The sequence below is a fragment of the Entelurus aequoreus genome, linkage group LG14 (assembly GCF_033978785.1).
Source record: "Entelurus aequoreus isolate RoL-2023_Sb linkage group LG14, RoL_Eaeq_v1.1, whole genome shotgun sequence".
In the NCBI taxonomy this organism is placed as follows: Eukaryota; Metazoa; Chordata; class Actinopteri; order Syngnathiformes; family Syngnathidae; genus Entelurus; species Entelurus aequoreus.
Genome location: NC_084744.1, coordinates 25,694,183 through 25,720,147, shown reverse-complemented (window position 1 = coordinate 25,720,147; position 25,965 = coordinate 25,694,183). Strand labels below are relative to the sequence as shown.

Here is a 25,965-nt window from a genome sequence, read left to right as displayed (position 1 = left end):
AGCAAAGGTATGAACAAATGTAAGACAAATGTGTACATCATATAAAGGAGTTCATCTATAAAATCATTAAAAATTATTTCTGAATATCTCTATGGACATAAAAAGTATTTGTAACATGTTTTGTCCTGTTTATGCTCACCTTTACAGTCAAAGTGTTGTGTTCATTTTTAAATAAAAGTACACAATGTTGTATATTAAAACATGTACTTGACTGAAAAAAGCAATAATCTAAAATATCTCATCTATAAATGTTAGAATCTGTGTGCTGATGTTGTTAGAAGGTCAAAGTTAAAGGCCTACTGAAACCCACTACTACCGACCACGCAGTCTGATAGTTTATATATCAATGATGAAATCTTAACATTGCAACACATGCCAATACGGCCGGGTTAACTTATAAAGTGCAATTTTAAATTTCCCGCTAAACTTCCGGTTGAAAAAGCCTTTGGAGGATGGCGTATGCGCGTGACGTAGCCAGGGGAACAGAGGTATGGCTTCCCCATTGAATACAATACAAAAAAGCTCTGTTTTAATTTCATAATTCCACAGTATTCTGGACATCTGTGTTGGTGAATCTTTTGCAATTTGTTTAATGAACAATGGAGATTGCAAAGAAGAAAGTTGTAGGTGGGATCGGTGTATTAGCGGCTGGCTGTAGCAACACAACAAGAAGGACTTACTTGGATAGCAGACGCGCCAGCCGATGCTAGCCGCCAACCACATCTGTGTTGGGGTGAAGTCCTTTGTTGCGCCGTCCATCGCTGGAACGCAGGTGAGCACGGGTGTTGAGGGCTGGCTGGCGTAGGTGGAGCGCTAATGTTTTTATCATAGCTCTGTGAGGTCCGGTTGCTAAGTTAGCCTTAGCGTCGTTAGCAACAGCATTGTTAAGCTTTGCCAGGCTGAGAATTATTAACCGTGTAGTTACATGTACATGGTTTAATAGTATTGTTGATCTTCTGTCTATCCTTCCAGTCAGGGATTTATTTATTTTGTTTCTATCTGCATTTGAGACAGATGCTATCACGTTAGCTCATGCTAAAGAGCTTCGTCGATGTATTGTCGTGGAGCTAAAAGGCACTGTGAATGTCCATTTCGCGTTCTCGACTCTCATTTTCAAGAGGATATAGTATCCGAGGTGGTTTAAAATACAAATCCGTGATCCACAATAAAAAAAGGAGAGTGTGGAATCCAATGAGCCAGCTTGTACCTAAGTTACGGTCAGAGCGAAAAAAGATATGTATTTCATTGCATTCTAGTCCGTCACTCTAACGTTCCTCATCCACGAATCTTTCATCCTCGCTCAAATTAATAGGGTAATCGCCGCTTTCTCGGTCCGAATAGCTCTAGCTGCGTTGAAAACAATAGGAAAATATGAGGAAGTGAACAACTGACAACGTCACGCTACTTCCGGTAGGGGCAAGGCTTTTTTGTATCAGAGACCAAAAGTTGCGAACTTTATCGACGTTGTTCTATACTAAATCCTTTCAGCAAAAATATGGCAATATTGCAAAATGATCAAGTGTAACACATAGAATGGATCTGCTATCCCCGTTTAAATTAAAAAAAAATTCATTTCAGTAGGCCTTTAAGTTTTGACAGTTTATTTCAAATCCTGCATCTTCATTTGCTGCTGTTCTCACCAGCACACTTGTGTTTCTTATACTGGTACTTAGAAGAGAATCTTTCACCACACACACTGCAACTCAACACTTTCTCACCTGTGTGTGTTATCATGTGTCTTTTCAAATGCTGACTTTGTATAAAACTTTTACAACATACTGAACATGTATAAGGTTTTTCTCCAGTGTGTGTACTCATGTGTTTTTTAAAATAGTGCCTTTGAGCAAAATATTTACTGCAGATTGAACAGGAAAAAGGTTTTTCTCCAGTGTGTATTCTCATGTGCATTTTGAAATTTTCCCTTCGAGTAAACTCTTTACTGCAGATTGAACATGAAAAAGGTTGTTCTCCAGTGTGTGTTCTCATGTGTACTTTCAAATGTGGCATATGAGTAAAATCTTTACCGCAGATTGAACATAAAAAAGGTTTTTCTCCAGTGTGTGTTGTCATGTGTACTTTCAAATGTGGCCTATGAGTAAAATCTTTACCGCAGATTGAACATGAAAAAGGTTTTTCTCCAGTGTGCGTTCTCATGTGTTCTTTTAAACTTTGATTTCTTACAAAACTTTTACCACATTCTGAGCAGGAAAAAGGTTTTTCTCCAGTGTGTATTCTCATGTGTATTTGCAAATGTTGCCTATGAGTAAAATCTTTACCGCAGATTGTACATGAAAAAGGTTTTTCTCCAGTGTGTGTTCTCATGTGTGCTTTTAAACTTTGATTTCTTACAAAACTTTTACCACATTCTGAGCAGGAAAAAGGTTTTTCTCCAGTGTGTATTCTCATGTGTATTTTCAAATCGTGTCTATGAGTAAAATCTTTACTGCAAGTTGAACATGAAAAAGGTTTTTCTCCAGTGTGTGTTCTCATGTGTCTTTTCAAATTACTTGGAGATTTAAAAGTTTTGTCACAGAGAGAACATGTGAAGTGAGTGTTGTCAGTGTGACATGTCTTATCATCTTTAGAGTCTTCATCATCAGTGTCAGGAGAGTGTGACGTTGTGTCCTCACTATCTGATAGTGGAGCTAAGAGCTTGTCTGCTTGTGATCCTCCACAGTGGTCTCCATCAGCTTCTGTTGTCATGTGTTGTGTTGAGCTGCTGCTTGGAGGCTCCGCCTCTCTCTTCTCCTCACTTTCACCTTTGACCTCATCATCTTCACTCTTCACAGGGACACCAGTCACTGGCATCTTGGTGACATCAACCTCTTTCAGTCCTTCAAGATGCTCTCCCTGCTGACTGATGCTGTGTTCCTCCTCTTCCTCTTTAATGTGAGGGGTCAGTGGGTCCTCCTCTTCATCCTTAACGTGAGGGGTCAGTGGATCCACCTCTTTGTCCTTAATGTGAGGGCTCAGTGGATCCACCGCTTTCTTTTTAAAATGGGGTGTCAGTGGGTCCTCCTCTTCCTCTTTAAAATGGGGTGTCAGTGGATCCACCTCTTCCTCCTTAATGTGAGGGCTCAGTGGATCCACCACTTCCTCTTTAAAATGGGGTGTCAGTGGGTTCTCCTCTTCCTCTTTAAAATGGGGTGTCAGTGGGTCCTCCTCTATCTTTTTAAAATGGGGGATGAGTGGGTATTCCTCTTCCTTCTTAATGTGGGAGGGCTGGGGCTCCTTTGTCCGCATCCTGAAGCTCCACTGCTGTTGTTTAGGGTGAAGATGTTCTTCACAGATAACTGCAAGACAAACACACCATCTTTGCTCAGTCACACAATGCATTCTGTAATTTTACATGCACTTAGGAAAAACAAGTTATCGTATGAACTGTCTTGAAATCTCAGTGACGCACAAACACGCTGCTCTTTACAACATTATTCACAGGAAAAGAAAAACAAACCAGGACGACAGGACTTGGTTACCCACATATGCGGTCCTCTCCAAGGTTTCTCATAGTCATTCACATTGACGTCCCACTGGGGTGAGTTTTCCTTGCCCGTATGTGGGCTCTGTACCGAGGATGTCGTTGTGGCTTGTACAGCCCTTTGAGACACTTGTGATTTAGGGCTATATAAATAAACATTGATTGATTGATTGATTGACTTTTTACTACGGATGGACGATATGGTTTAAAATTTATTTTGCGATATATTATTTCATATAGAATTACTAATAGAACCATTTTAAAACAGGCTACACAGGCTCCTAATTTAGTTGCTGAAATATGCAGTAAAATATTACATCATTTCCAGTATTATTTTCTTAAATAAAGTAACCAGATATTAACAGTAAATACAAGTACATTAATAATAATTGTTTCAACAAATTAATACAATTAGAAATGACACAATATGTTACTGCATATGTCAGCTGCCAAATTAGGAGCTTTTGTAACTCGCTTTGAAATTATTCTATTATCATTCATATACCAAATGATATATTGTGACATATATTGTTATTAGGACATAGATTTTAGGTCATATCGCCCATACCAAACATTGGTTCACCGAGTAATTTTGTTTGGCCCACCAAATATATTTATTTTTTTATATTCTGCAGATGTGTGTGTACGTTTAAAATGTTGTACTACTGTTCTACATCGCGTGGAAGTGTCATGTCATGGGGTTGGTGTGCTTTTAACTAGGGGTGTGACGATACGGTCAGCTCACCAAAGGATACTTGATATTGGCTTTAGGGAAACGAGACGATATTTTGGTGGTTAACATGATTCTTACACATACGTGTACTTCATGTGTATATGAATGTACTTTCCCTTGTGTGCTTAGTTTTACTGTAACTGTGGATAATATCTATAAACAACCTCAATTGTTTTTCATCTTAAATTTGAGGGCTGTTTACTTATCTGACAAATTCAAAGGAAACTGCACTTTAAAAAAAAATGTCGACTATCATTCACAATCCTAATGTAAGATATAAATGATAAATAAATGATACATGGGTTATACTTGTATAGCGCTTTTCTACCTTCAAGGTACTCAAAGCGCTTTGACAGTATTTCCACATTCACCCATTCACACACACATTCACACACTGATGGCGGGAGCTGCCATGCAAGGCGCTAACCAGCAGCCATCAGGAGCAAGGGTGAAGTGTCTTGCCCAAGGACACAACGGACGTGACTAGGATGGTAGAAGGTGGGGATTGAACCCCAGTAACCAGCAACCCTCCGATTGCTGGCACGGCCACTCTACCAACTTCGCCACGCCGCCCCTATGTTTTATATGTTTTACATTTTTATGAATACTATATAGTAAATAAATGTGAGCAAAAATCTGCTAACATTGGAGTCAATGGGAGCTCCTCTATTAGACCCACAAAGTCCTCCAAATAACCATCCAAAAACTGCCAACAATACTCCATTTACATTTTGTGACCTGAATATTAACCAAGTATTAGCGATATTGTTACTATAAGCGCTAACGTTAAGGACCTACTGCTCTCGCCTCTAAGATGGTGAAAGCTAATTCTAGATTATAAATCATGCTTATCTTATATGGTGAAGGTTGTGGACATAAACCGGAGAACTTGGTCAACTTTGACATCCAACTTAGACCTGGACATGGCAAAAACGACACGAAAATACGCTCTTTTGCAGCCACCCTTTTTTAACCCTTTGCGAGGATTAATTCTTCATCTAAACGGGAAGATATGAACATCCCATCAGTCGGCATCCCAGTGAGAGCAGACAATGTATGCTTAAAATGAGCAAGATATGTAAATATGACATGTTATTAAGAATGTTACTACATTACATATATACGTACAGTGTGTATTTAAAATGTTGAAGGGGGTTTTAGGATGTTATTTAGAGCTCTTTATAGGCAGAATAGAGCGGCTACCAATGACTCAATTGTTAGCTAACTTTTGCTAAGGTTTATTTTCTATTGAGGATGCATTAACCATCGACCTGCTCAGTGGCCTTGTGGTTAGAGTGTCTGCCCTGAGACTAGAAATTCGGGAGTTCAAACCCGGGCCGAGTCATACCAAAGACTATAAAAACGGGACCCATTGCCTGCATGCTCGGCACTCTGCATCAAGGGTTGGGGGTTAAATCACCAAATGATTCCCAAGCGCGGCCTCCGCAGCCCTCACCTCCCAGGGGGTGAACTTGGGGATGGGTCAAATGCAGAGGATGATTTCACCACACCTAGTGTGTGACCACCGTTAGGACCTTAACTTTAACTTACATAGGGACTGTGAATGATTCCAAAAAGTGCAGTTCCACTTGAAATTAGAAGATAGAACAACAAGACATCATGTGAAGTGAATTATATTTATATAGCGCTTTTCTCTAGTGACTCAAAACGCTTTACAAAATGAAACCCAACACCTAAGTTACATTTAAACCAATGTGGGTGGCACTGGGAGCAGGTGGGTAAAGTGTCTTGCCCAAGGACACAACAGCAGTGACTAGGATGGCAGAAGCTGGGATCGAACCTAGAACCCTCTAGTGGCTGGCACGGCCACCCTACCAACCGAGCTATACCGCCCCAAGTAACAAGAACAGAATATATTAATAATAAATTGTCTCATAGCAAATGTGATGAATTCATCTTATTATTGTCCTTTTTCTGGCTTTCCCTTTTAAAGGGCAAAGTCCTCGCAGGGTCTTTTGTCCTAATGATTGTCTGGTGAAAGTGAGGAGACTATAATTTAGGAAAACAATCTTTTTACAAATGGACTAGAATAAGTCACTCATTTTTACAGGTAGCTAAAATTGGGATATCATTAAGATAATGAAGGATGAAGTGATTAAGAAATGTTTAATATAGATTAGAATAGGCCATGCAACTAATCATATGTCCTGTGTTCCAGTTGAAACTGGGTGCAAGTTCATGCCCACGCACAAACACTCTTATCGCCCAAATTCTTGCCACCGTTTACGTGGCTTCTTGGCCGAGGTCTGAAGGACAACACCAGATATGAAGTCGGAGTCCAGGGAGAAAAAAGCACCAGTCAATATCGCACAGAATGAACCTTCCTGGTGTTACCTGACGGCACAACTACCAAGCTGCGACACCACTACAAAGGCTCCTCTATGCTCGTGCTCGTACCACCTGGCCTGGTAGGCTCGTACCTACCAAGCTCGTACCAAAAACTTAGGTCCAATGACGAAACAGGGCGTAGCTGCTGCTGATTGGACAGACACGCAAATACCACATTTTCAACACTCTCCATTGTCTGTTAAAAACATAGCTATGCGCTGCACTTTGGACACACATGCTGTAGGCTATGAGGAGCTAGCAGCTACACAACAGCTAAGCTAAAACAGCACATTTAAGCATATCAAATAATTATAGTTGCTTAATACGTACACAAAGTCTCCAAAACAGAAGTCTGATAGAAAGTATCCAGTAACAAACGTGTCCGCATCGTTCAACGTTCTGCGCCATGAGCTTGACTTGATGAATTATTGTGGCCACTAGGTGTTGTGAAAGATCAAATTACCATTGCAAAAGCATTCGTCATAAGGTTAGTGTTTTTCTTATATTTGTGTCAATATGTATAAGTATACTTTGTGGCTTTCACCAGTAGGGTCGCGATCGCTATAAGGGTCAGTCGATAGCGCTTTGGGGTCCGCAACCCTAATATCACTCTCCAGAGGTTGAAAAGGCTTTCATTGACCTCAAACATGACCTGTCCTCCACCTCCGCTTTTGCTGTCCTTTTTCTTGGATGTTTCCGAAAGTGTCTTTTTTAGAAACCAAAGGGGGAGGAGGTGTGGGGGGGAGCGCGTCGAGTTTTTGGTTTCATTGATATGATCAATTCAGTACAAGGGAAAAGGTACTTACTGACTTATGTTGACAATTCCTGTAACTGTTACTACTAATAATTATTATAATTTGCTTTATTTCTCTAAAAACAGAATAATAAGTTCATAAAAGGGAATTCAAATCAAAATGCATAAAAGTTCATAAGAAGGCTATATTTAAATTACTATGGTTAAAAATGTAATTTCCTTACTTTTTGTTAAGTTTGTGGGCATACTTTTATTTTGAAGTGTCTCGTTTGGTCTGTCGTCTGATGTAAGGAAGCTACTTCCGGGTATGAGTAAACATTTTTGATGCCATGTGAAGGCAGAAAGAGAGCGACTTACTGTCACAAAGACTAAAAAGTGTCACAAGGACTCTAAGCGTTTGGGCTATAAGAGCCTGAAGATCACAATTTCCTCCTAAAAGAAGCATGCAGGCCAACGAGGTATTTGTTTGTCATTTCTGGTTGTATTTACTTCGGTAAAATGTTTGATCCATATGCTGTGCATGTTGTTATTTTTACGTTTATAACGTGCTTTATTTTATTTCAGTTTTCACGGTTAATTTGAAGGGAAAGGAAGCCTTCAAATAAATCAGTACAAGAAAGCCATTGTGTCTGTGCTATTTGGAGGGAGTTACAATTCCAGTGGTTGGCCGGAAGCAACCCCAACCTCTAAGGAGGATGCAAAACCAGTTAATAAATGGCTTGTGAATGACCTCATACCACGACATGGTTTCCCTAAAAAGATTAGATCAGACAACGGTAACCATTTTAAAAACACGGTCGAAAATGCTCCCGGACTCGAACACAGGTTCGGCTCGATGTACCATCCTCAGTCCCAAAGTAAGGTCGAAAGGATGAACCAGAACATCAAAACGAAATTGGCTGAAATCTGTGCACAGACCAAATTTAATTGGGTTGACGCGTTGCCATTGGCTTTAATGATCATCCGAATGTCCGTGAACAAAACTGTTTTATCACCCTATGAATTACATACAAGTCAGCCCTTCCCAGGACCAGCAGCTCCCTCGGAAGGAGGAATCAGCGTAAAACCAAAATGGTATTTTGACCAGATTCAGAATTTGTGTGCCAGTTCCTCTGTACAGATTCCCTTCCGCCCACTGAGTAGGTCAAGGTCATCAAGCACAAGTGGACAGGCCCCTTCAAGGTCATGGAGCAGATGTCCCACGCCCTTTGACCCCCAAGCAGTGTCTTTTGGGCCTCAGTTAGTAAGACAGAAAGTTCCACAACTGTTCACGTTATACCATCTCATCTGATTGTGGAACATGTGAATGTTTGAAGTGGAACTAAATGTGATCTCTGAAAGGGGTACACATTATTTCCAAGGAAGTGCCCCCATCCACATTTACAATACTAGTACATATCTGATGAAAAACAACATTATTTTGTTATATTGATTATAAGTGGGCCAAATCACCTATATTTGAACATTATCTAATGGAAATGACTGCTGTCTAAAAATCACATTAATACATACTTGCCAACCCTCCCGTTTTTAGCGGGAGACTCCCGGTATTCAGCGCCTCTCCCAATAACCTCCTGGCAGAAATTTTCTCCCGACAAACTCCCGGTATTCAGCCGGAGCTGGAGGCCACGCCCCCTCCAGCTCAATGCGGACCTGAGTGGGGACAGCCTGTTCTCACGTCCGCTTTCCCACAATATAAACAGCTTGCCTGCCCAATGACGTCATAACATCTACGGCTTTTAGAGATAGAGAGTAGAGTGCACAACTGCGCACACAACAAGGAGACGAAGCAGAAGAACGAGGAAGTTACAGACATGGCGACGCCGTCGACGAGCAAGATGAAGAAATACGCTTGCAAGTTCCAAAACGAATGGAAACAAGAATTTCAGTTCATCCAGGACAGACAGTTCGAAGGGGAATGTTGCCTGTACATTTTGTAGAACAGACTTCTCCATTGAACACGGTGGCCGAAATGATATACTCATTCATGAATGGAGAAGTTAAACAGGACAATGCTGCCATCTACTGGATAGCCTCCGGAACACTGAAATTAAAGTATTTATTTTATTTATATGTATAATAAAATAAATAAATATATATATATAGATAGATAGAATTCACCAACTCAAGTATTTCTCATATATATATATATATATATATATACATATATATATATACATATATATATATATATATATATATATATATATATATATATATATATATATATATATATATATATATATATATATATATATATATGACTTTCAGTGAATTTTAGAATTCACTGAAAGTCAAGTATTTCATACATATATATATATATATATATATATATATATATATATATATATATATATATATATATATATATATATATATATATATATATATATATATATATATATATATATATATATGAAATACTTGAGTTGGTGAATTCTAGCTGTAAAGCATCAAAGGGTTGGAGTTGGGGGTTAAATCACCAAAATGATTCCCGGGCGCGGCGCCGCTGCTGCCCACTGCTCCCCAAGGGGATGGGTCAAATGCAGAGGACAAATTTCACCACATTTAGTGTGTGTGTGACAATCATTGGTACTTTAATCTTTAATCTTAAATATACTCTCATCTTAACCACGCCCCCCACCCCACCTCCCGATATCAGAGGTCTCAAGGTTGGCAAGTATGCATTGATAACACAATAACAATCATGTGTCTGAGTACACCTATTAATCAAAATTATTCCAACACGTCATTTTCACGTGAATGATGAAATATAAAGTTAGTAAAGATGTGAGAGTAAGAAGTAAACAAACCTGTTCTGTGTAACACAACTTGAGGTTTCTTGAAAACAGCGTCCTGTAGTTGATGTCGTCGCTCCTTCTCCTCTTTTGTTGGACAAAGTTCCTCCTTGTACTCTGCTATCGTTCTTTCGCACATTTTCACACAATCACAACACTTAACACTCACACTTGATCTTAACCAAGCGATGTGTTGATAAAACCCGCGTCTCTTTGTTATCAGCTAACAAGCTAAGCTAACTAGCATGCTAAGCTAACTAGCGCGCTAAAACAACTAGCAAGCTAAGCGGGCCTAATAATCTCCAAAGTTTACTGAGACGAGTGGAGTTTATCCTGACACGGAGGATGAATAAAGTGTGTGATGTGAGGAGATGTGCCGAGGCTTAGAAGCGTGTGTGGAGTAAAGGAGGACTTTGCTGTAGTGTTGTGTCGTTCGCGAACGATTCGTTCGAAAGAACGAATCTTTTGAGTGAACGTACTGAACCGAATCACTTCATCAACTGATTCGTTCCTTTCTCAGTTCAGATGAGCTCCGCCGCGACCATGCCGGTATGAGTGGAACTGGCGCATTCTGTGACTCACTGAACCCTCGACGTCGGCGAACGACGCAGCCAATGAGAGGGCGGGGGGAGGGACTGAGCGAACGATTCGTTCACCGCGGATTAACGACATGAATCACTCAGTGAACGACAACGCTCTCGCTCTCTGCTCTGCTTGCCCCAATGCCGCGAGTGATTCTCCCCCCGTCGCGGGGATATGTTTCATGCCATTGGCATTCGTTCTCCATTCATTCTCCAAGCTAACGGCTAATGTTGACTCAAGACACATGAAAACAAACACACGTCCCCATTATCTCAACACATAAATTAAAGAAAATCCGTGCAGGCTGAGCAGCAGCGACGCGAGGGGCAGGGGCGGAGGTTAACGTGTAGGGCAGGCTGTTTTGAGAAGATTTAAAATAAAAATAATAACTAATGTATGTTATGTATGTAACAGTCAGCGTTCTGCGTTGTGTATTTTCTTAGTGAGGCACACACACCGGAGTTGAATCACGGGGATTTATTCACCTTTTTTTTGGAAAAAACAAAAACAGGGCGTCACACACAGTCCACGGAATCTCTCTCCACAGCTCCGAGCGTCAGTGCTCACTCAATTCAATTATACATGTTTAAATGTGGAAATGGAAATAATAATAATAAAGGTAAAAAAAAGCATAATAGTCTCAAATAAATTAATTAAATAAAACACAGTATATAAAATATATACTTCAGCAAATAACAATATATATTAAGAAAAAGGATCCTTAAATGTTTTTTTATATTTTTTATACAATAAACTAAGCCAAAAAAACTCATAACAGACATACCTTTTTTTTTGGAAAAAACAAAAACAGGGCGTCACACACAGTCCACGGCAAACAGTCTCTCTCCACTAAAGAAAAAAGAAAAAAATACACACTCATATAAATGCTACAGCGGCACACAAGATGTCCACACAGACACACAGCAGAGCCCCTGACCCGTGCACAAACTCATGAGACAGGAGACCCCACAACAACTGCAGCTAGCAGTAAGCTAACCAAGCTAATCCACACATCCTTTAGCATACAAAAGTTTTTTTTTTTTTCAACAATTCAACAGCCATTCGGGAATTCAACACACATGCACACCAACAAGTCACAAAACAGTGTGCATTCCCACAAAACACTTTTAAAAACGACAACCAAAAAGTTTATAAAAAAAACAAAAGGAGAGAGACATAAACATGACTTACCAGCTCCGAGCGTCAGTGCTCACTGAAGCTGGTCACAAAGGTGCGACGCCAAATCACCCCCCAGGGAAACAAAAAGGTATGTAACGGAAAATAATAGAGTGGAATCTATTTACAATGAGAAACACTTTTGGGGAAGTTCACAACAAAAAATGATGTGAATAATTGAACAAAATTAAAATAAAATAAAATAAAATTTAGCTCGGCTACATACTCCCCTCTGAACTTCACCAAAATACTTCAAGACTTAGCAGAGTACTCCAATACATTCACGTTATGCAACTTATTAGTTACTCACATTACTGAGAAAATGACCAAGGAGGGCTGCGCAACCCTCCTGGGTACACTTGCAAAAAGAGGTGCCTTTTACACCACCTTACACATTACTCTACAAAGGTAATAAAAAAATATACCTTTGACAAGACAAGGAGTACCTAATATTTATCACTGCTACTGTAATACATGTTCAACCCAAACATTGGATTAAACAACTATCTTATGGTACTTGATGGTTTACAGAGGTTTGTAACTCAAACAGATATTTTCTTCTGGGTCATGTTCTGAATTAGCCTATCTACAGGTTTCACCAGCCTACCCACCCTCGTTCTTATACGGGAGACAACACTGATTGCTGTGCTTGGGGAGTCGTCGCTATGGCCTGTCCTATCAACCACATTTGACACACTCCTTGGCCTCTGGCTGGCACTTTCATCCAGATCAGGGTCTTCAAGCTCCTCATCAGCATCCAGACATTCTGATGGCGAATTGGCAGAAGCACTGTCCAGAATCCAACTGGCTGTTCGGTCTTCTGTGACATTTCCCGTCACCACATCCGAAACCCGACTTTGTGTCTCAACATGACTTGACTCAGATGATTCAGTGAATGATGATTCAACATACTCTTCATTCTCCAAATTAAGTGGAAGAAAGTTGACACACAGGAGGCGGTTGCGATGGACAACCCTTTCATGACCACTGCAAGTGTTCCTTATCCGGTAGGTATGACACCTTGGGTCTCTTGAGACAACCACATACGGTACAGCCTCCCATTTGTCCGACAACTTCTTGCGTGCCCTTTCACATTTGTTTGACAAGAGTACTTGGTCTCCCTCAGCGATGTCATGACCTTTGGTCCTTTGGTTGTACAGTTCAGTTTGATGACGCTGACTGGTGACAGCATTGGCCTGGGCAGATGATAATGCTTCTTTTAGCTCCTCCCTCAGTTTGAGGACATATTTATCATAGTCAGCAATGTCACAGTCCCTCTCCACATTGTGGAACATTACGTCAACTGGGAGTCTGGGAATTCTCCCGTACATTAGATAAAACGGGGCATAGCCCGTCGACTCATGGGCGGTGCAGTTGTAGGCGAAAGTCAATGTCTGCAACATTTGGGGCCATTTTTGTTTGGCTCTTGGAGGGAGAGCTCTGATCATGCTTCCCAATGTCCGGTTAAAGCGTTCGACCACACCGTTTCCCATGGGATGATAAGCTGTTGTCCTCGACTTCTTTACCCCAGAGATCAGCAGCAACTCTCGGATCAACTGGCTCTCAAAGTTGGCTCCTTGGTCGGAGTGAATTCTCTCTGGAAAGCCGTAGACACAGAAGTATCGATCCCAGAGTTGACGAGCAACCTGCTTTGCTGACTGATCATGACATGGGAAGGCGTGAGCCATTTTTGTGAAATGGTCAGTGACGACCAGGACATCCCCAGTATTTCCATTTGGGATTTCAGCTGACCAAAAGTCAATGCAGACCATCTCGAGAGGGCTTGTTGTTTTGATGCTCTCGAGAGGCGCTCTCCCTTCGGGTTCGGGTGTCTTGCTCACCACACAGCGCTTGCACGACTTGACATATTCACGGACGTCTCGTTCCATGTCAATCCAAAAGAACCTCTGCCTCGCCAGGTATAGAGTCCTATGCTGTCCCTGATGCCCAGCCTCGTCATGGACACCCTGCAGAGCCTGCTTGGCCAGTGATGCAGCCACAACATACTGGTACCGCCTTCTCCCAGTTAGTGAATCTTTGCTCACTCTATATAGGATGCCATCCAACATCTTGAGCTTCTCCCACTGCTTTAGAGTCTTCTGGACTTTGAGAGGCTCTTTAACTCTTTCTCTCCTCGATGGCCTCCTGCAACGTGCCACACAGTGAATGACTCTTGCCAGTATAGTGTCTTCCTGTTGCTTGTCTTGAAGCTCTTTAAAGGGAGAAGACGGGTAAGGCACTTTCTCCTGGTGGAACAATCTTATGTACATCATTTACCAGCCAAGAGATCACTCTCCCTTTGGGTCCCTCACCCACTCAATCTGACCATCCAGGACTGCCGTCACTTCTTCACTGCTCATTGAACTGCATGCCATTTCAGATCCGCCCAGTTTTACCTCTTGGCTGTTGGTACTCAGCCGAAACACATCCTGTATCCTGTCATCCCGAATATGTTGCGCTTCCTCGAGCAGAGCCTCATATGGTTCTGCTATAAGTCTCTTGCTGACCCGTGGCTTGATGAAGGGTTGCCTGCTCAAGGCATCTGCAACGATGTTCTTACTGCCTGGGATATATTGGATACTGAAGTCGTATGGAGCCAACTTCGACACCCACCGCTGTTCACAAGCGTCCAACTTTGGCTTTGTGAGGATGTAGGTTAGCGGGTTATTATCAGTCCAAACAGTGAAGGAGTGTCCCTTCAGCCAATGGCTGAATTTGTCGCACACTGACCACTTGAGAGCGAGGAACTCCAAACGATGGGCTGGATACTTGGTTTGTGAGCGACTCAGGGCTTTGCTTGCGAAGGCTATGGGACGTGCTTTGCTCCCTCCTTCAGGGACTTGAGAGAGGACAGCGCCCAATCCATCCAATGAAGCGTCGGTTGAGAGGATGAAAGGGCGACCAAAGTCCGGATGGGCCAACACAACTGAGTTCAACAGAGCAGCCTTTAGTTGGTTGAATGCGTCGCTCTGTTCTTGAGCCCAATCCCCTGGGCTGAGCCTTTTAAAGTGAGAAGCCCGTTTTGCGTTGGCCTTTCCAGTCGCAGCAGCGGTCAGAGAGAACAGGGGCTTCGCCATACTGGAACAGTTTTGTATGAATCTCTGGTAATACATTACCATACCGAGAAAAGACTTAATCTTTTTTGCTGAAGGTGTGACTCCATCCTCCATCATCAAGTCCGCTTCACTTATGTCTGTAATGACTTGTATCTTTTCAGAATCAGTGGAAACCCCATTCTCATCAATGATGTGGCCCAAGAACTTGACACTTCGCCGGAGGAAATGACACTTCTTCGGAGCCAACTTAAGCCCATGTAATTTCAACCGCTTAAAGACCATTTCGAGTCTTTTGAGGGCTTCCTCTTCATTTGGGGCAAAGACCAAAACATCGTCGAGGTAGCACAGCAGGGTCAAAAAGTTTTGGTCTCCGAAGACACTCATCATGAGGCGCATGAAACTTGCCGGGCTGTTGCACAGGCCTTGGGGTAGTCGGTTGAACTCATGGAGGCCTACTGGTGTAGTGAAGGCAGTAAACTTCTTGTCCTGTTCGTGCATGGGGACATTGTAGAACCCCGATGTCAAGTCCATGGCGCTAAATATGGCATTTCCCCCTAGCGCAGCCAAACAGTCAGCTTGGTGAGGTACTGGATGGGCATTCTTCACGGTGCGTGCATTAAGCCACCGGTAGTCCACACAAATGCGTAGTTCCCCACTCTTTTTCCAAACCAGTACTAATGGCGAGGCCCACTCACTTGACGACTTGCGTATGATGTTCTTCTCCTCCATCTCAGAAAGGACCTCTCTTAGTTTCTGGTATTGGCTTGGTGGGACACGGCGGTATGCTAGTCGGAAGGGGCGCTCATCAGTCAGATGGATCCTGTGGACGAAGTCTTTGGCTAGGCCACAGTCCAGCTTGTCCTTGGAGAACACCTCATCATGCCTCTGTATGAGTTCCACAAGTTGACTCTTCCAATAAGGGGACACTTCACATGAGTGGATGTCTATGTCGTCCAATCCAAGATCAGCAAGCTTATCCTGAAGGGCGAGACTTACAGAGGTGTCAGGGACATGGTCAGTGTCTACTCTTACGCTTTGGCCTTGTGCTTTTAGCTCCGTGCTGGCGACATAGTCCACTCCAAGGTCAAAGTCTTCAAGTGCCACACATGGTGAAACATCAGCTAACTTCATGTTCCTCCTCAGTGTCACAGGCTTGTCACTCGGGTTCACAACCTTCACAGGAACCCACCTGTCTCCGCTCATTGACGCCACAGTTCTCCCTACCATGACGCTCTTCCGGTTGGAGTATGATTTGGCTGGTTCCACCAGTATGGTACTTCCCTCTGAGATAGGAGCCTTTCCAGGAAGCTTTCCCCACACTATGTGCTCCTGTTTCGGTACCAGTGTCACGGCATTAGTAAGCTTCACAGTTCCAATGATGTCTGGGATAATGTCACCTTTCCATCTTGTTATGCCCGAGAGCATGCTCAAGAACTGCTCGATGTCTGGTTCACCAGTAGAGTCAGCTTTACTCATCACGCGCCAATAGCTGGGATCTTGCTTGAATTGGCGTAGCAAGTGTTTCAGCAAATTGGTGCCTACTATCATTTGGTCACGCTGGCCTGGCACGACTAGTGTGGGCACGATTGCTTCTTGTCCGTAGATTTTCAACTTTAACTGGTGAATGCACTTGGGTCGCACATGCACACCACCACAACCCACCAGAAAAATGTCTTTGGTGGACTGGGCACCCTCTGTCAGCAACCCTGCCTTGTGGAGCTCCTCCTCTGCTTCTTCACTCATCGTACAAGCCATTGAACCAGTGTCTAGCATAGCATACAGTGCAACTTGGTCATTCACCAGCACATCAGTGTAGAATAGATCATCTGCCTTCTCAAGTTTGTGTATATTCTGGAAAATCATGACACTACCATTCGGTGCAGTCTTGCAGCTCTCTTCATATATTGCATGTATGTCTTCTTCAGTTTTGAGGGTCTGACATGACGCACTCACACTTTGCCCTCCACAATGTGAGTGACTAAGTTTCCCTGGTTGGGTGTGTGGTTCTCTGCTTGGGTTTGGCGTGGAGCGGCCCGTGGGCAATCTCTCCTTGTGTGGCCAGGTTCCAGACACCCAAAGCACCTCTTCTCTTTCATGCAGTGTTCACGTGTGATGTGAGTTTTGTCACCACATACACGGCAAGAAGTGGGGCGTGTCCACTGGGTTGGCTGTTGGACAGGGGAGGCTGCTCTGGCCAAAACGCCTTCTAGCATGCTTAGTACTCGTTCTAAAGCCCCTGCTTCTGAAGTGGTGACTGCACTCACCTTTGTCTGTGTGGAAGGTTCTTGAACACCCGCTCTCGTTGCAGTCAGCTCCTCAACTACAGGTTGACAGGTAGTGGTAGCTGCTGTAACCATTTTGAACTTCTCTGCTCTAATGGCCCTCTTCCTTGCCTGATGCTCCCTCTGGTGCTCATCGATAGCTTCTTGCACCTCCACGGCTGACCATTTGCTGATAGGCTTGCATCGGAACACACTGGAGAGTTCGGGGTTGGGGCAGTTCCTGATGAACATCATAGCAATTTGCGCTGACATGTTCTCCATCTTCTCTCCACTTTTCCGCAGATGCTGGTCAGCGTGCTCGGCTGCTGTATTGAGCCGAACCCAGTAATCCACTGGGTTCTCATTTGCGTCAGACTGTGTAGAATAGAAATCAGCCATCGGTAAGCCAGACATGGGAGAGTCACTGAAGTATCTTCTGAGTATGTCGTATACCACTTCAGGGTGTGTGTTGATATCAGCACTACTCTTCAGCCCCACTTTAACGATACTCTTAGCTCGTCCCAAAAGATGACTGAGGATTTCATCCGCCTGCTCTGTAGTCGGACAATTCTTTTTATGCAGGTAAGCGTCCATCATATCTATCCACTCTTGTACGGTGTATTTGTCTGAGCCATCCCCCCTAAACATCGATGGTTCCTTGACAGCTGCATTCACCGTGATGTTCAGTCGAGACAAATCAACTGGGGAGGGTATGGGCTCGAGCGGGGGTGGTGTCATGGGGTGTGGGCGACTTAGAGTGGGGAAAGGTGTTTGGTTGGCTAATATGCGGCTAACAACAGTGTCACCAATGTGGGTTCCCAACTCCCCTAAAAGGTCACGCAATTGTGCCAGGGTGTCATTATTAGCAACGGTGGGAGTGGAAAACATTTGCCTTGCTACAGGGGTACCATCAGGGCTGCTACAGCCTGGCTGCCTAGCTTGCTCTGCAGTCCCTGCTTGCATCCACCCTCTACCCCTCCCAAATGGTGTAAAGTCCATTATATTTCAAACACAATGAATATAACAGTGGAAATATGACGTTAAAATAAAATTTAACTATACAGAGACAGGTGGTATAAAGACACTGTACGTGAGGAAACGTAATGATAAATTGTGGAAAAACACAGCCACAGTAAAACAAAATCACTTTTTATCAAAAGTCTCAACGATCAACGGATCCTTTCTGATTGCTGTACGATACGCTTACTTGCTCACAGCATAACCTCGGCGATCTGCAGCAGCTGATCTGAAGAATCCGGGTCACGGCACCATTTTGTAACAGTCAGCGTTCTGCGTTGTGTATTTTCTTAGTGAGGCACACACACCGGAGTTGAATCACGGGGATTTATTCACCTTTTTTTTTTGAAAAAACAAAAACAGGGCGTCACACACAGTCCACGGCAAACGGAATCTCTCTCCACAGCTCCGAGCGTCAGTGCTCACTCAATTCAATTATACATGTTTAAATGTGGAAATGGAAATAATAATAATAAAGGTAAAAAAAAAAGCATAATAGTCTCAAATAAATTAATTAAATAAAACACAGTATATAAAATATATACTTCAGCAAATAACAATATATATTAAGAAAAAGGATCCTTAAATGTTTTTTATATTTTTTATACAATAAACTAAGCCAAAAAAACACATAACAGACATACCTTTTTTTTTGGAAAAAACAAAAACAGGGCGTCACACACAGTCCACGGCAAACGGAATCTCTCTCCACTAAAGAATAAAGAAAAAAATACACACTCATATAAATGCTACAGCGGCACACAAGATGTCCACACAGACACACAACAGAGCCCCTGACCCGTGCACAAACTCATGAGACAGGAGACCCCACAACAACTGCAGCTAGCAGTAAGCTAACCAAGCTAATCCACACATCCTTTAGCATACAAAAGTTTTTTTTTTTTTCAACAATTCAACAGCCATTCGGGAATTCAACACACATGCACACCAACAAGTCACAAAACAGTGTGCATTCCCACAAAACACTTTTAAAAACGACAACCAAAAAGTTTATAAAAAAAACAAAAGGAGAGAGACATAAACATGACTTACCAGCTCCGAGCGTCAGTGCTCACTGAAGCTGGTCACAAAGGTGCGACGCCAAATCACCCCCCAGGGAAACAAAAAGGTATGTAACGGAAAATAATAGAGTGGAATCTATTTACAATGAGAAACACTTTTGGGGAAGTTCACAACAAAAAATGATGTGAATAATTGAACAAAATTAAAATAAAATAAAATAAAATTTAGCTCGGCTACATGTACACATACATAGGCTATTATTTACACAGTTATTGTAACAAAAATAAATGTTTCCTTGGGGATCAATTCTGATTCATATTATTATTATTATTATTATCCATTCTACTGCAACTGTTGTTGTTGTTGTTTAGTAGCTATCATCATCATTATAATAATGCTGATTTGCAATTAAACTGTACTGCTGCTGCAGAAGTGATTCGGTACACGTACTGAACTGCGGCCACAGTGTGGCGTTGTCAGTCACTGATTCTAGTGATTCGTACTGTCAAAAGAACCGCAGAAGAGATTCGGTACACGTACTGAACTGCGGCCACCGTGTGGCATTGTCAGTCACTGATTCTAGTGATTCGTACAGTCAAAAGAACTGCCGATCCCATGAAAACAAGCCACATGAAAACAAAATGAGAGTAGACTAGTAGAGGAGACAGAAAGAAGGGGCGGGGGGTAAAGTGTAAGCAGGCTGTTTTGAGAAGATTTAAAATAAAAATAATAACTAATGTATGTACACATACATAGGCTATTATTTACACAGTTATTGTAACAAAAATACATTTCTCCTTGGGGATCAATTCTGATTCATATTATTATTACTATTATTATCCCTTCTACTGCAACTGTTGTTGTTGTTAGATTAACGCAAGTCCCTACGCAGTGCGCGAATGTCTGCACTGTACTGTCTGTACTACGCACGCCCCCCCCCCACATTTTTTTTTGGGGGGGGGGGGGGGGGTGATTCGGTGAACGAATTTTTTGAACGAATCAATTTAAGGAACTGATTCTAGTGATTCAGTACAGTCAAAAGAACTGCCGATCCCATCACTACTTTGCTGCAAAGCGCATATCCTCCACGCTTGCTTCACTTAGGGGCGGGGCCAATGAGTCATAGTGATGGGCAAGTCATGAAGGAACCGTTCAAAATATATGTTTTCATGGTCCCCACACAAAAAATGGCAACAAATGATATTTCAAATATCTCAACCGTGCTTGACTGCGATGAGGTGGCGACTTGTCCAGGGTGACCCCACCTACCGCCCGATTGTAGCTGAGATAGGCTCCAGCGACCCCCCCGCAACCCCAAAAGGGACAAGCGGTAGAAATGGTTAGATGGATGGATTAGACACTTCAGATTAGTGCTTTTATTTCAGTCAAGTACATGAGTTGATATACACATTTGTGTACTTTAAAATAAACGGAACAATTTGACTATAAAGGTGAGAATAAACAGTACATAAAATATGTTACATACAATAAACATTTTATGTGTAGATATTCATAATTCACTTGTATACTTATTCATAATAGTGCTTTATATGTGTTTTTTGAAATAATGAAGGGTTACATATTTTATTTTCTAATTGTAGATAATTCCATAGATTAAGTCCTTTATATGATATACATACAGTATTTGTTTTACATGTGTTCACACCTTTGCTTTTGAGTACACATAAATCCCTCTTAGTTCATATTTACTGGTTCACATCTGAAACATCTTCTGGACCACTTCTGGAAGCATATTAATATTTACTTTATACATCATTTGAGCAGTTGTGTTGCATACAAGATAATTTACTTATAAAATGTGTGACTTTATGAATCATTTGTTGGGTCTCTCTAATCCATTGTGTTAATTATTTTTATTACTCTCTTGTGTAATATGAATATTGTTTTGTGATTGTTTTATATGTGTGTCCCCAGACCTTTATGCAATAAACAATGTATGCTTCAACTGAAGTTGGGTACAATAATTGTAGTTAATATTTGTAAGTATGTATTTTATTCTATTTAGTATTGCACTCTATTTTTACAATCTCCAAATATGATATATTTAGTTTTATTGAAGTTTAGTGACAGTTTATTAATGTGCAGCAATCTTTTTATGGTCAAGTTCTCTCTGGATAAAATAAGATGAGTGTTGAATCAAGCGGTAATGAAGATGAAGAATGGAAAAATATTATATACATACAGTAATTGTATATAATTACACTCAGTAGTGACAATTAAAGACATTTTCATCCTGTTAATTTGAGCAAAGAAAGAGTAAAGTGTAATATTCTAAACAATAGAAGAATATTAATATCAGCAGTCAATATTCCAACATTGTTGCTGAGCTATGGTAAAAAAAAACATATTCAGCTTTAAAGGCTTTATGAGAGTGATGTAATTATCAGAATCAGAAATACTTTATTAATCCCTGAGGGGAAATTACAATTTTCAGCAATGTTATAAACATGTGAATATTCAATGTAATAATATATTATATTAATACCATAATAAAGTGGTATGTTTGGGGATGTGTAATATTGTTTGTATGAACATCCTGAATGTTTTTGTGCTAGAATTGTTTGAATTAGTAGAGAGTGAAAAAAATGTGACGAGACGGGAGGACTAAAATCCACTTTAAAGACAAAGTAGAACACAAATGAACATCTGGAAAGGGGTTGAACATGATGATGGGGAGAGCCCCCAAACCTGCAGGGGTCAAATGCCAGCACTCCGCCTCCTTCGCTGAGCAACTTAATGTCTTCTTCAGCAGGTTCAGCACATCTCTCAGGGGTTCCGCCCCTGACCCGAGTCCACCTCACTGGGCCCCCAACATAGATGAGTACCTAGTGACCTCCAATGCACATAAAGCCTCTGGCCCCCGACAAGCTAAGAGCAAGACTGCACTCAGCTGAGTTGGCCCCTCGCCAAGCTCTTCTGACTGCTGCAAGGAATCAAAAATCATTCCACTTCCAAAAAAGACAACACTTGAATGATTTTAGACCTGTTGTTTGTACACGTGTACAAGGAGAAGGTTGTGTGTGCCCATCTCTCCAGCATGGTGGCAGAGAGGCTGGACTCCTTTCAGTTTGCCTATAAGGCCAGGAGTGGAGTGGAGGATGCATGCATAATCTCTTGGATTTTATTGATGGACTTTCCATCAGCTTTTAACAGTGTCAACACAAGCTTTTTACATTCAGGCCCTTACCTGGAAAGCCACCTCCATCATTCAGGACCCCACACACCAACTGTACTCATCATGCAAGCTGCTGCCGTCAGGCCACCGCTTTAAAGTCCACTTGCCTGGAAAAACATATATATAAAAAAAAACCCTTTCATTACCACAGTCATCATCCATCCATCCATCTTCTTCCGCTTATCCGAGGTCGTGTCGCGGGGGCAGCAGCCTAAGCAGGGAAGCCCAGACTTTCCTCTCCCCAGCCACTTCGTCCAGCTCTTCCCGGGGGATCCCTAGGCGTTCCCAGGCCAGCCGGGAGACATAGCCTACCCAACGTGTCCTGGGTCTTACCCGTGTCCTCCTACCGATCGGACGTGCCCTAAACACCTCCCTCGGGAGGCGTTCGGGTGGCATCCTGACCATATGCCGGTACCACCTCATCTGGCTCCTCTCAATGTGGAGGAGCAGCGGCTTTACTTTGAGCTCCCCCCGGATGGCAGAGCTTCTCACCCTATTTCGAAGGGAGAGTACCGCCACCCGGCAGAGGAAACTCATTTCGGCCGCTTGTACCCGTGATCTTGTCCTCATGACCATAGGTGAGGATGGGAACGTAGATCGACCGGTAAATTGAGAGCTTTGCCTTCCGGCTCAGCTCCTTCTTCACCACAACGGATCGATACAGCGTCCGCATTACTGAAGACGCCGCACCGATCTCAAGATCCACTCTTCCCTCACTCGTAAACAAGACTCCGAGGTACTTGAACTCCTCCACTTGGGGCAGGGTCTCCTCCCCAACCCGGAGATGGCACTCCACCCTTTTCCGGGCGAGAACCATGGACTCGGACTTGAAGGTGCTGATTCTCATCCCAGTCGCTTCACACTCGGCTGCGAACCAATCCAGTGAGAGCTGAAGATCCTGGCTAGATGAAGCCATCAGGACCACATCATCTGCAAAGCAGAGACCTAATCCTGCAGCCACCAAAAACCAGATCCCCTCAATGCCTTAACTGCGCCTAGAAATTCTGTCCATAAAAGTTATGAACAGAATCGGTGCCTGGAAACTGGAAACGTGTTGGCAATGCGGACCAAGCTCTGACACTGATCTTACAGGGAGCGGACCGCCACAATCCGACAGTCCGATACCCCATACTCTCTGAGCACTCCCCACAGGACTTCCAGAGGGACACGGTGGAATGCCTTCTCCAAGTCCACTAAGCACATGTAGACTGGTTGGGCAAACTCCCATGCACCTGTAGTGGATTGTCCGAAGCTTAAACAGGCAACAAAAGTAGTTTAGTACAACAAATTTATTTACCCATTATCAGAAGTGCAGGTTGAATTAAGTTGGCCGTGCAGACAGACCACATGTTACTCCGGAGTAAACAAGACACACACAAGCCAAAATCACTGTCGAGTTCCGGTCTTCTGCCATTTTTTATATGTCTCTTGTGCGTCATTGTTTTTTATCTAGTTTCGTCAATGTCTTTTTGTTTTCCCTATCTGTTCCATAACAACTCGAATCCTTTAGACAGTCAACACATTCTGTAGACAGGTTGGCACGACTTAATATTCACTTTTGTCCCACTGGCACAGAATAGAAGAGAAATTAAATGAGCGTACATTCTTATTAGACATGCAATATAGGTCAAAGGTCAGAAATTCTACTACACACCCTCAAGGACCCTGCCGAGAGAATAGAGCTGGTCAACAGTTCCACGACCAGGACGAAAACCACACTGTTTCTCCTGAATTCGAGGTTTGACTAACCGGCGTAGCCTCCTCTCTAGTACACCTGAATAGACCTTCCCGGGAAGGCTGAGGAGTGTGATCCCACGATAGTAGGAACACACCCTCCGGTTCCTCCTTCTTAAAGAGAGGAACCACCACCCCGGTCTGTCAATCCAGAGGTACCGCCTCCAATGTCCACGCGATGCTGCAGAGTCTTCTCAACCAAGACAGAGTCTTAAGGAACTCCGGGCGGATCTCATCTACCCCCGGGGCCTTGCCACCGAGGAGCTTTTTAACTACCTCAGCAACCTCAGCCCCAGAAATAGGAGAGCCCACCACAGATTCCACAGGCACTGCTTCCTCATAGGAAGACATGTTGGTGGAATTGAGGAGGTCTTCGAAGTATTCCCTCCACCAATCCACAAAATCCGCAGTCGAGGTCAGCAGAACACCATCCTCACCATACACGGTGTTGACAGTGCACTGCATCCCCTTCCTGAGGCGGCGGATGGTGGTCCAGAATCGCTTCGAAGCCATCCGGAAGTCGTTTTCATGGCTTCCCCGAACTCCTCCCATGTCCGAGTTTTTGACTCCGCGACCGCTGAAGCCGCACACCGATTGGCCTGTCGGTACCTGTCCGCTGCCTCCGGAGTCCTACGAGCCAAAATAACTCGATTGGACTCTTTCTTCGGCTTGACGGCATCCCTCACCGCCGGTGTCCACCAACGGGTTCTAGGATTACCGCCACGACAGGCACCAACTACCTTGCGGCCACAGCTCCAATCAGCCGCCTCGACAATAGAGGTGCAGAACATGGTCCACTCGGACTCAATGTCCAGCACCTCCCTCGTGATATGTTCAAAGTTTTTCCGGAGGCGGGAATTGAAACTCTCTCTGATAGGAGACTATGCTAGACGTTCCGTGCAGACCCTCACACTGCGTTTGGGCCTACCAGGTCTGTCCGGCATCCTCCCCCACCATCGCAGCCAACTCAAAACCAGGTGGTGATCGATAGAAAGCTCTGACCCTCTCTTCACCCGAGTGTCCAAAACATGAGGCCGCAAATTCGATGACACAACTGCAAAGTCGATCATGGAACTGCGGCCTACGGTGTCCTGATGCCAAGTGCACATATGGACACCCTTATGTTTGAACATGGCGTTTGTTATGGACAATCTGTGACGGCACAGAAGTCCAATTACAAAACACCACTCGGGTTCAGATCTGGGCGGCCATTCTTCCCAATCACGCCTCTCCAGGTTTCACTGTCGTTGCCAACATGAGCGTTGAAGTCCCCCAGTAGGACAAGGGAATCACCCGGGGGAGCACTTTCCAGTACTCCCTCGAGTGTATCCAAAAAGGGTGGGTACTCTGAAAAAAGGGTGGGTACTCTGAACTGCTGTTTTGTGCGTAAGCACAAACAACAGTCAGGACCCGTCCCCCCACTCGAAGGCAAAGGGAAGCTACCCTCTCATCCACTGGGTTGAACTCCAACAAGAATTGCTACCCAGCCCGTCGCCTCTCACTGCATGCAACGCCAGTGTGGAAGAGAGTCCATCCCCTCTTGAGAGAACTGGTTCCAGAGCCCCAGCTGTGCGTCAAAGTGAGTCCGACTATATGCAGCCGGAACTTCTCCACTTCACGCACTAGCTCAGGCTCCTTCCCCCCCAGCGAGATGACATTCCACGCCCCATGAGCTAGCTTATGGAGCCGAGGATCGGACCGCCAAGTGCCCTGCCTTCGGCTGCTGCCCAACTCACAACGCACCCGACCTCTATGGCCCCTCCCATGAGTGGTGAGCCCACTGGAGGAGGGACCCACGTTGCCTCTTC

The 25,965-nt window shown here is 43.4% G+C and overlaps 1 protein-coding gene across 5 annotated transcripts; it reads right to left on the bottom strand.

Moving 5' to 3' along the window:
• Nucleotides 1-1,433: 1,433 nt before the first annotated feature.
• LOC133664619 (zinc finger protein OZF-like) lies at nt 1,434-18,965 on the bottom strand. 5 transcript variants are annotated; one of them, XM_062069401.1, is made up of 3 exons: nt 10,128-10,702; nt 2,983-3,293; nt 1,434-2,946 (listed from the first exon to the last, which is right to left on the bottom strand). In XM_062069401.1, exons 1-3 carry the CDS (start codon nt 10,249-10,251, stop codon nt 1,621-1,623), a joined length of 1,761 nt encoding a protein of 586 aa, XP_061925385.1. In that variant the 5' UTR covers nt 10,252-10,702; the 3' UTR covers nt 1,434-1,620. The 5 variants fall into 5 exon arrangements, with proteins under 5 accessions (XP_061925385.1, XP_061925387.1, XP_061925388.1 ...); XM_062069403.1 differs by lacking the exon at nt 10,128-10,702 and adding an exon at nt 18,541-18,965 and having other exon boundaries at nt 1,434-3,293; XM_062069404.1 differs by lacking the exon at nt 10,128-10,702 and adding an exon at nt 11,886-11,906 and having other exon boundaries at nt 1,434-3,293.
• Between the last annotated feature and the right edge of the window lie 7,000 nt (nt 18,966-25,965).

Coding starts and splice junctions, on each gene's coding strand:
- LOC133664619 (XM_062069400.1), bottom strand. CDS start 10,251: ATGTGCGAAAGAACGATAGCAGAGTACAAGGAGGAACTTTGTCCAACA. Junction 3,294..10,127: donor AGTTGTGTTACACAGAACAG/GTTTGTTTACTT, acceptor TTTGTCTTGCAG/TTATCTGTGAAGAACATCTT.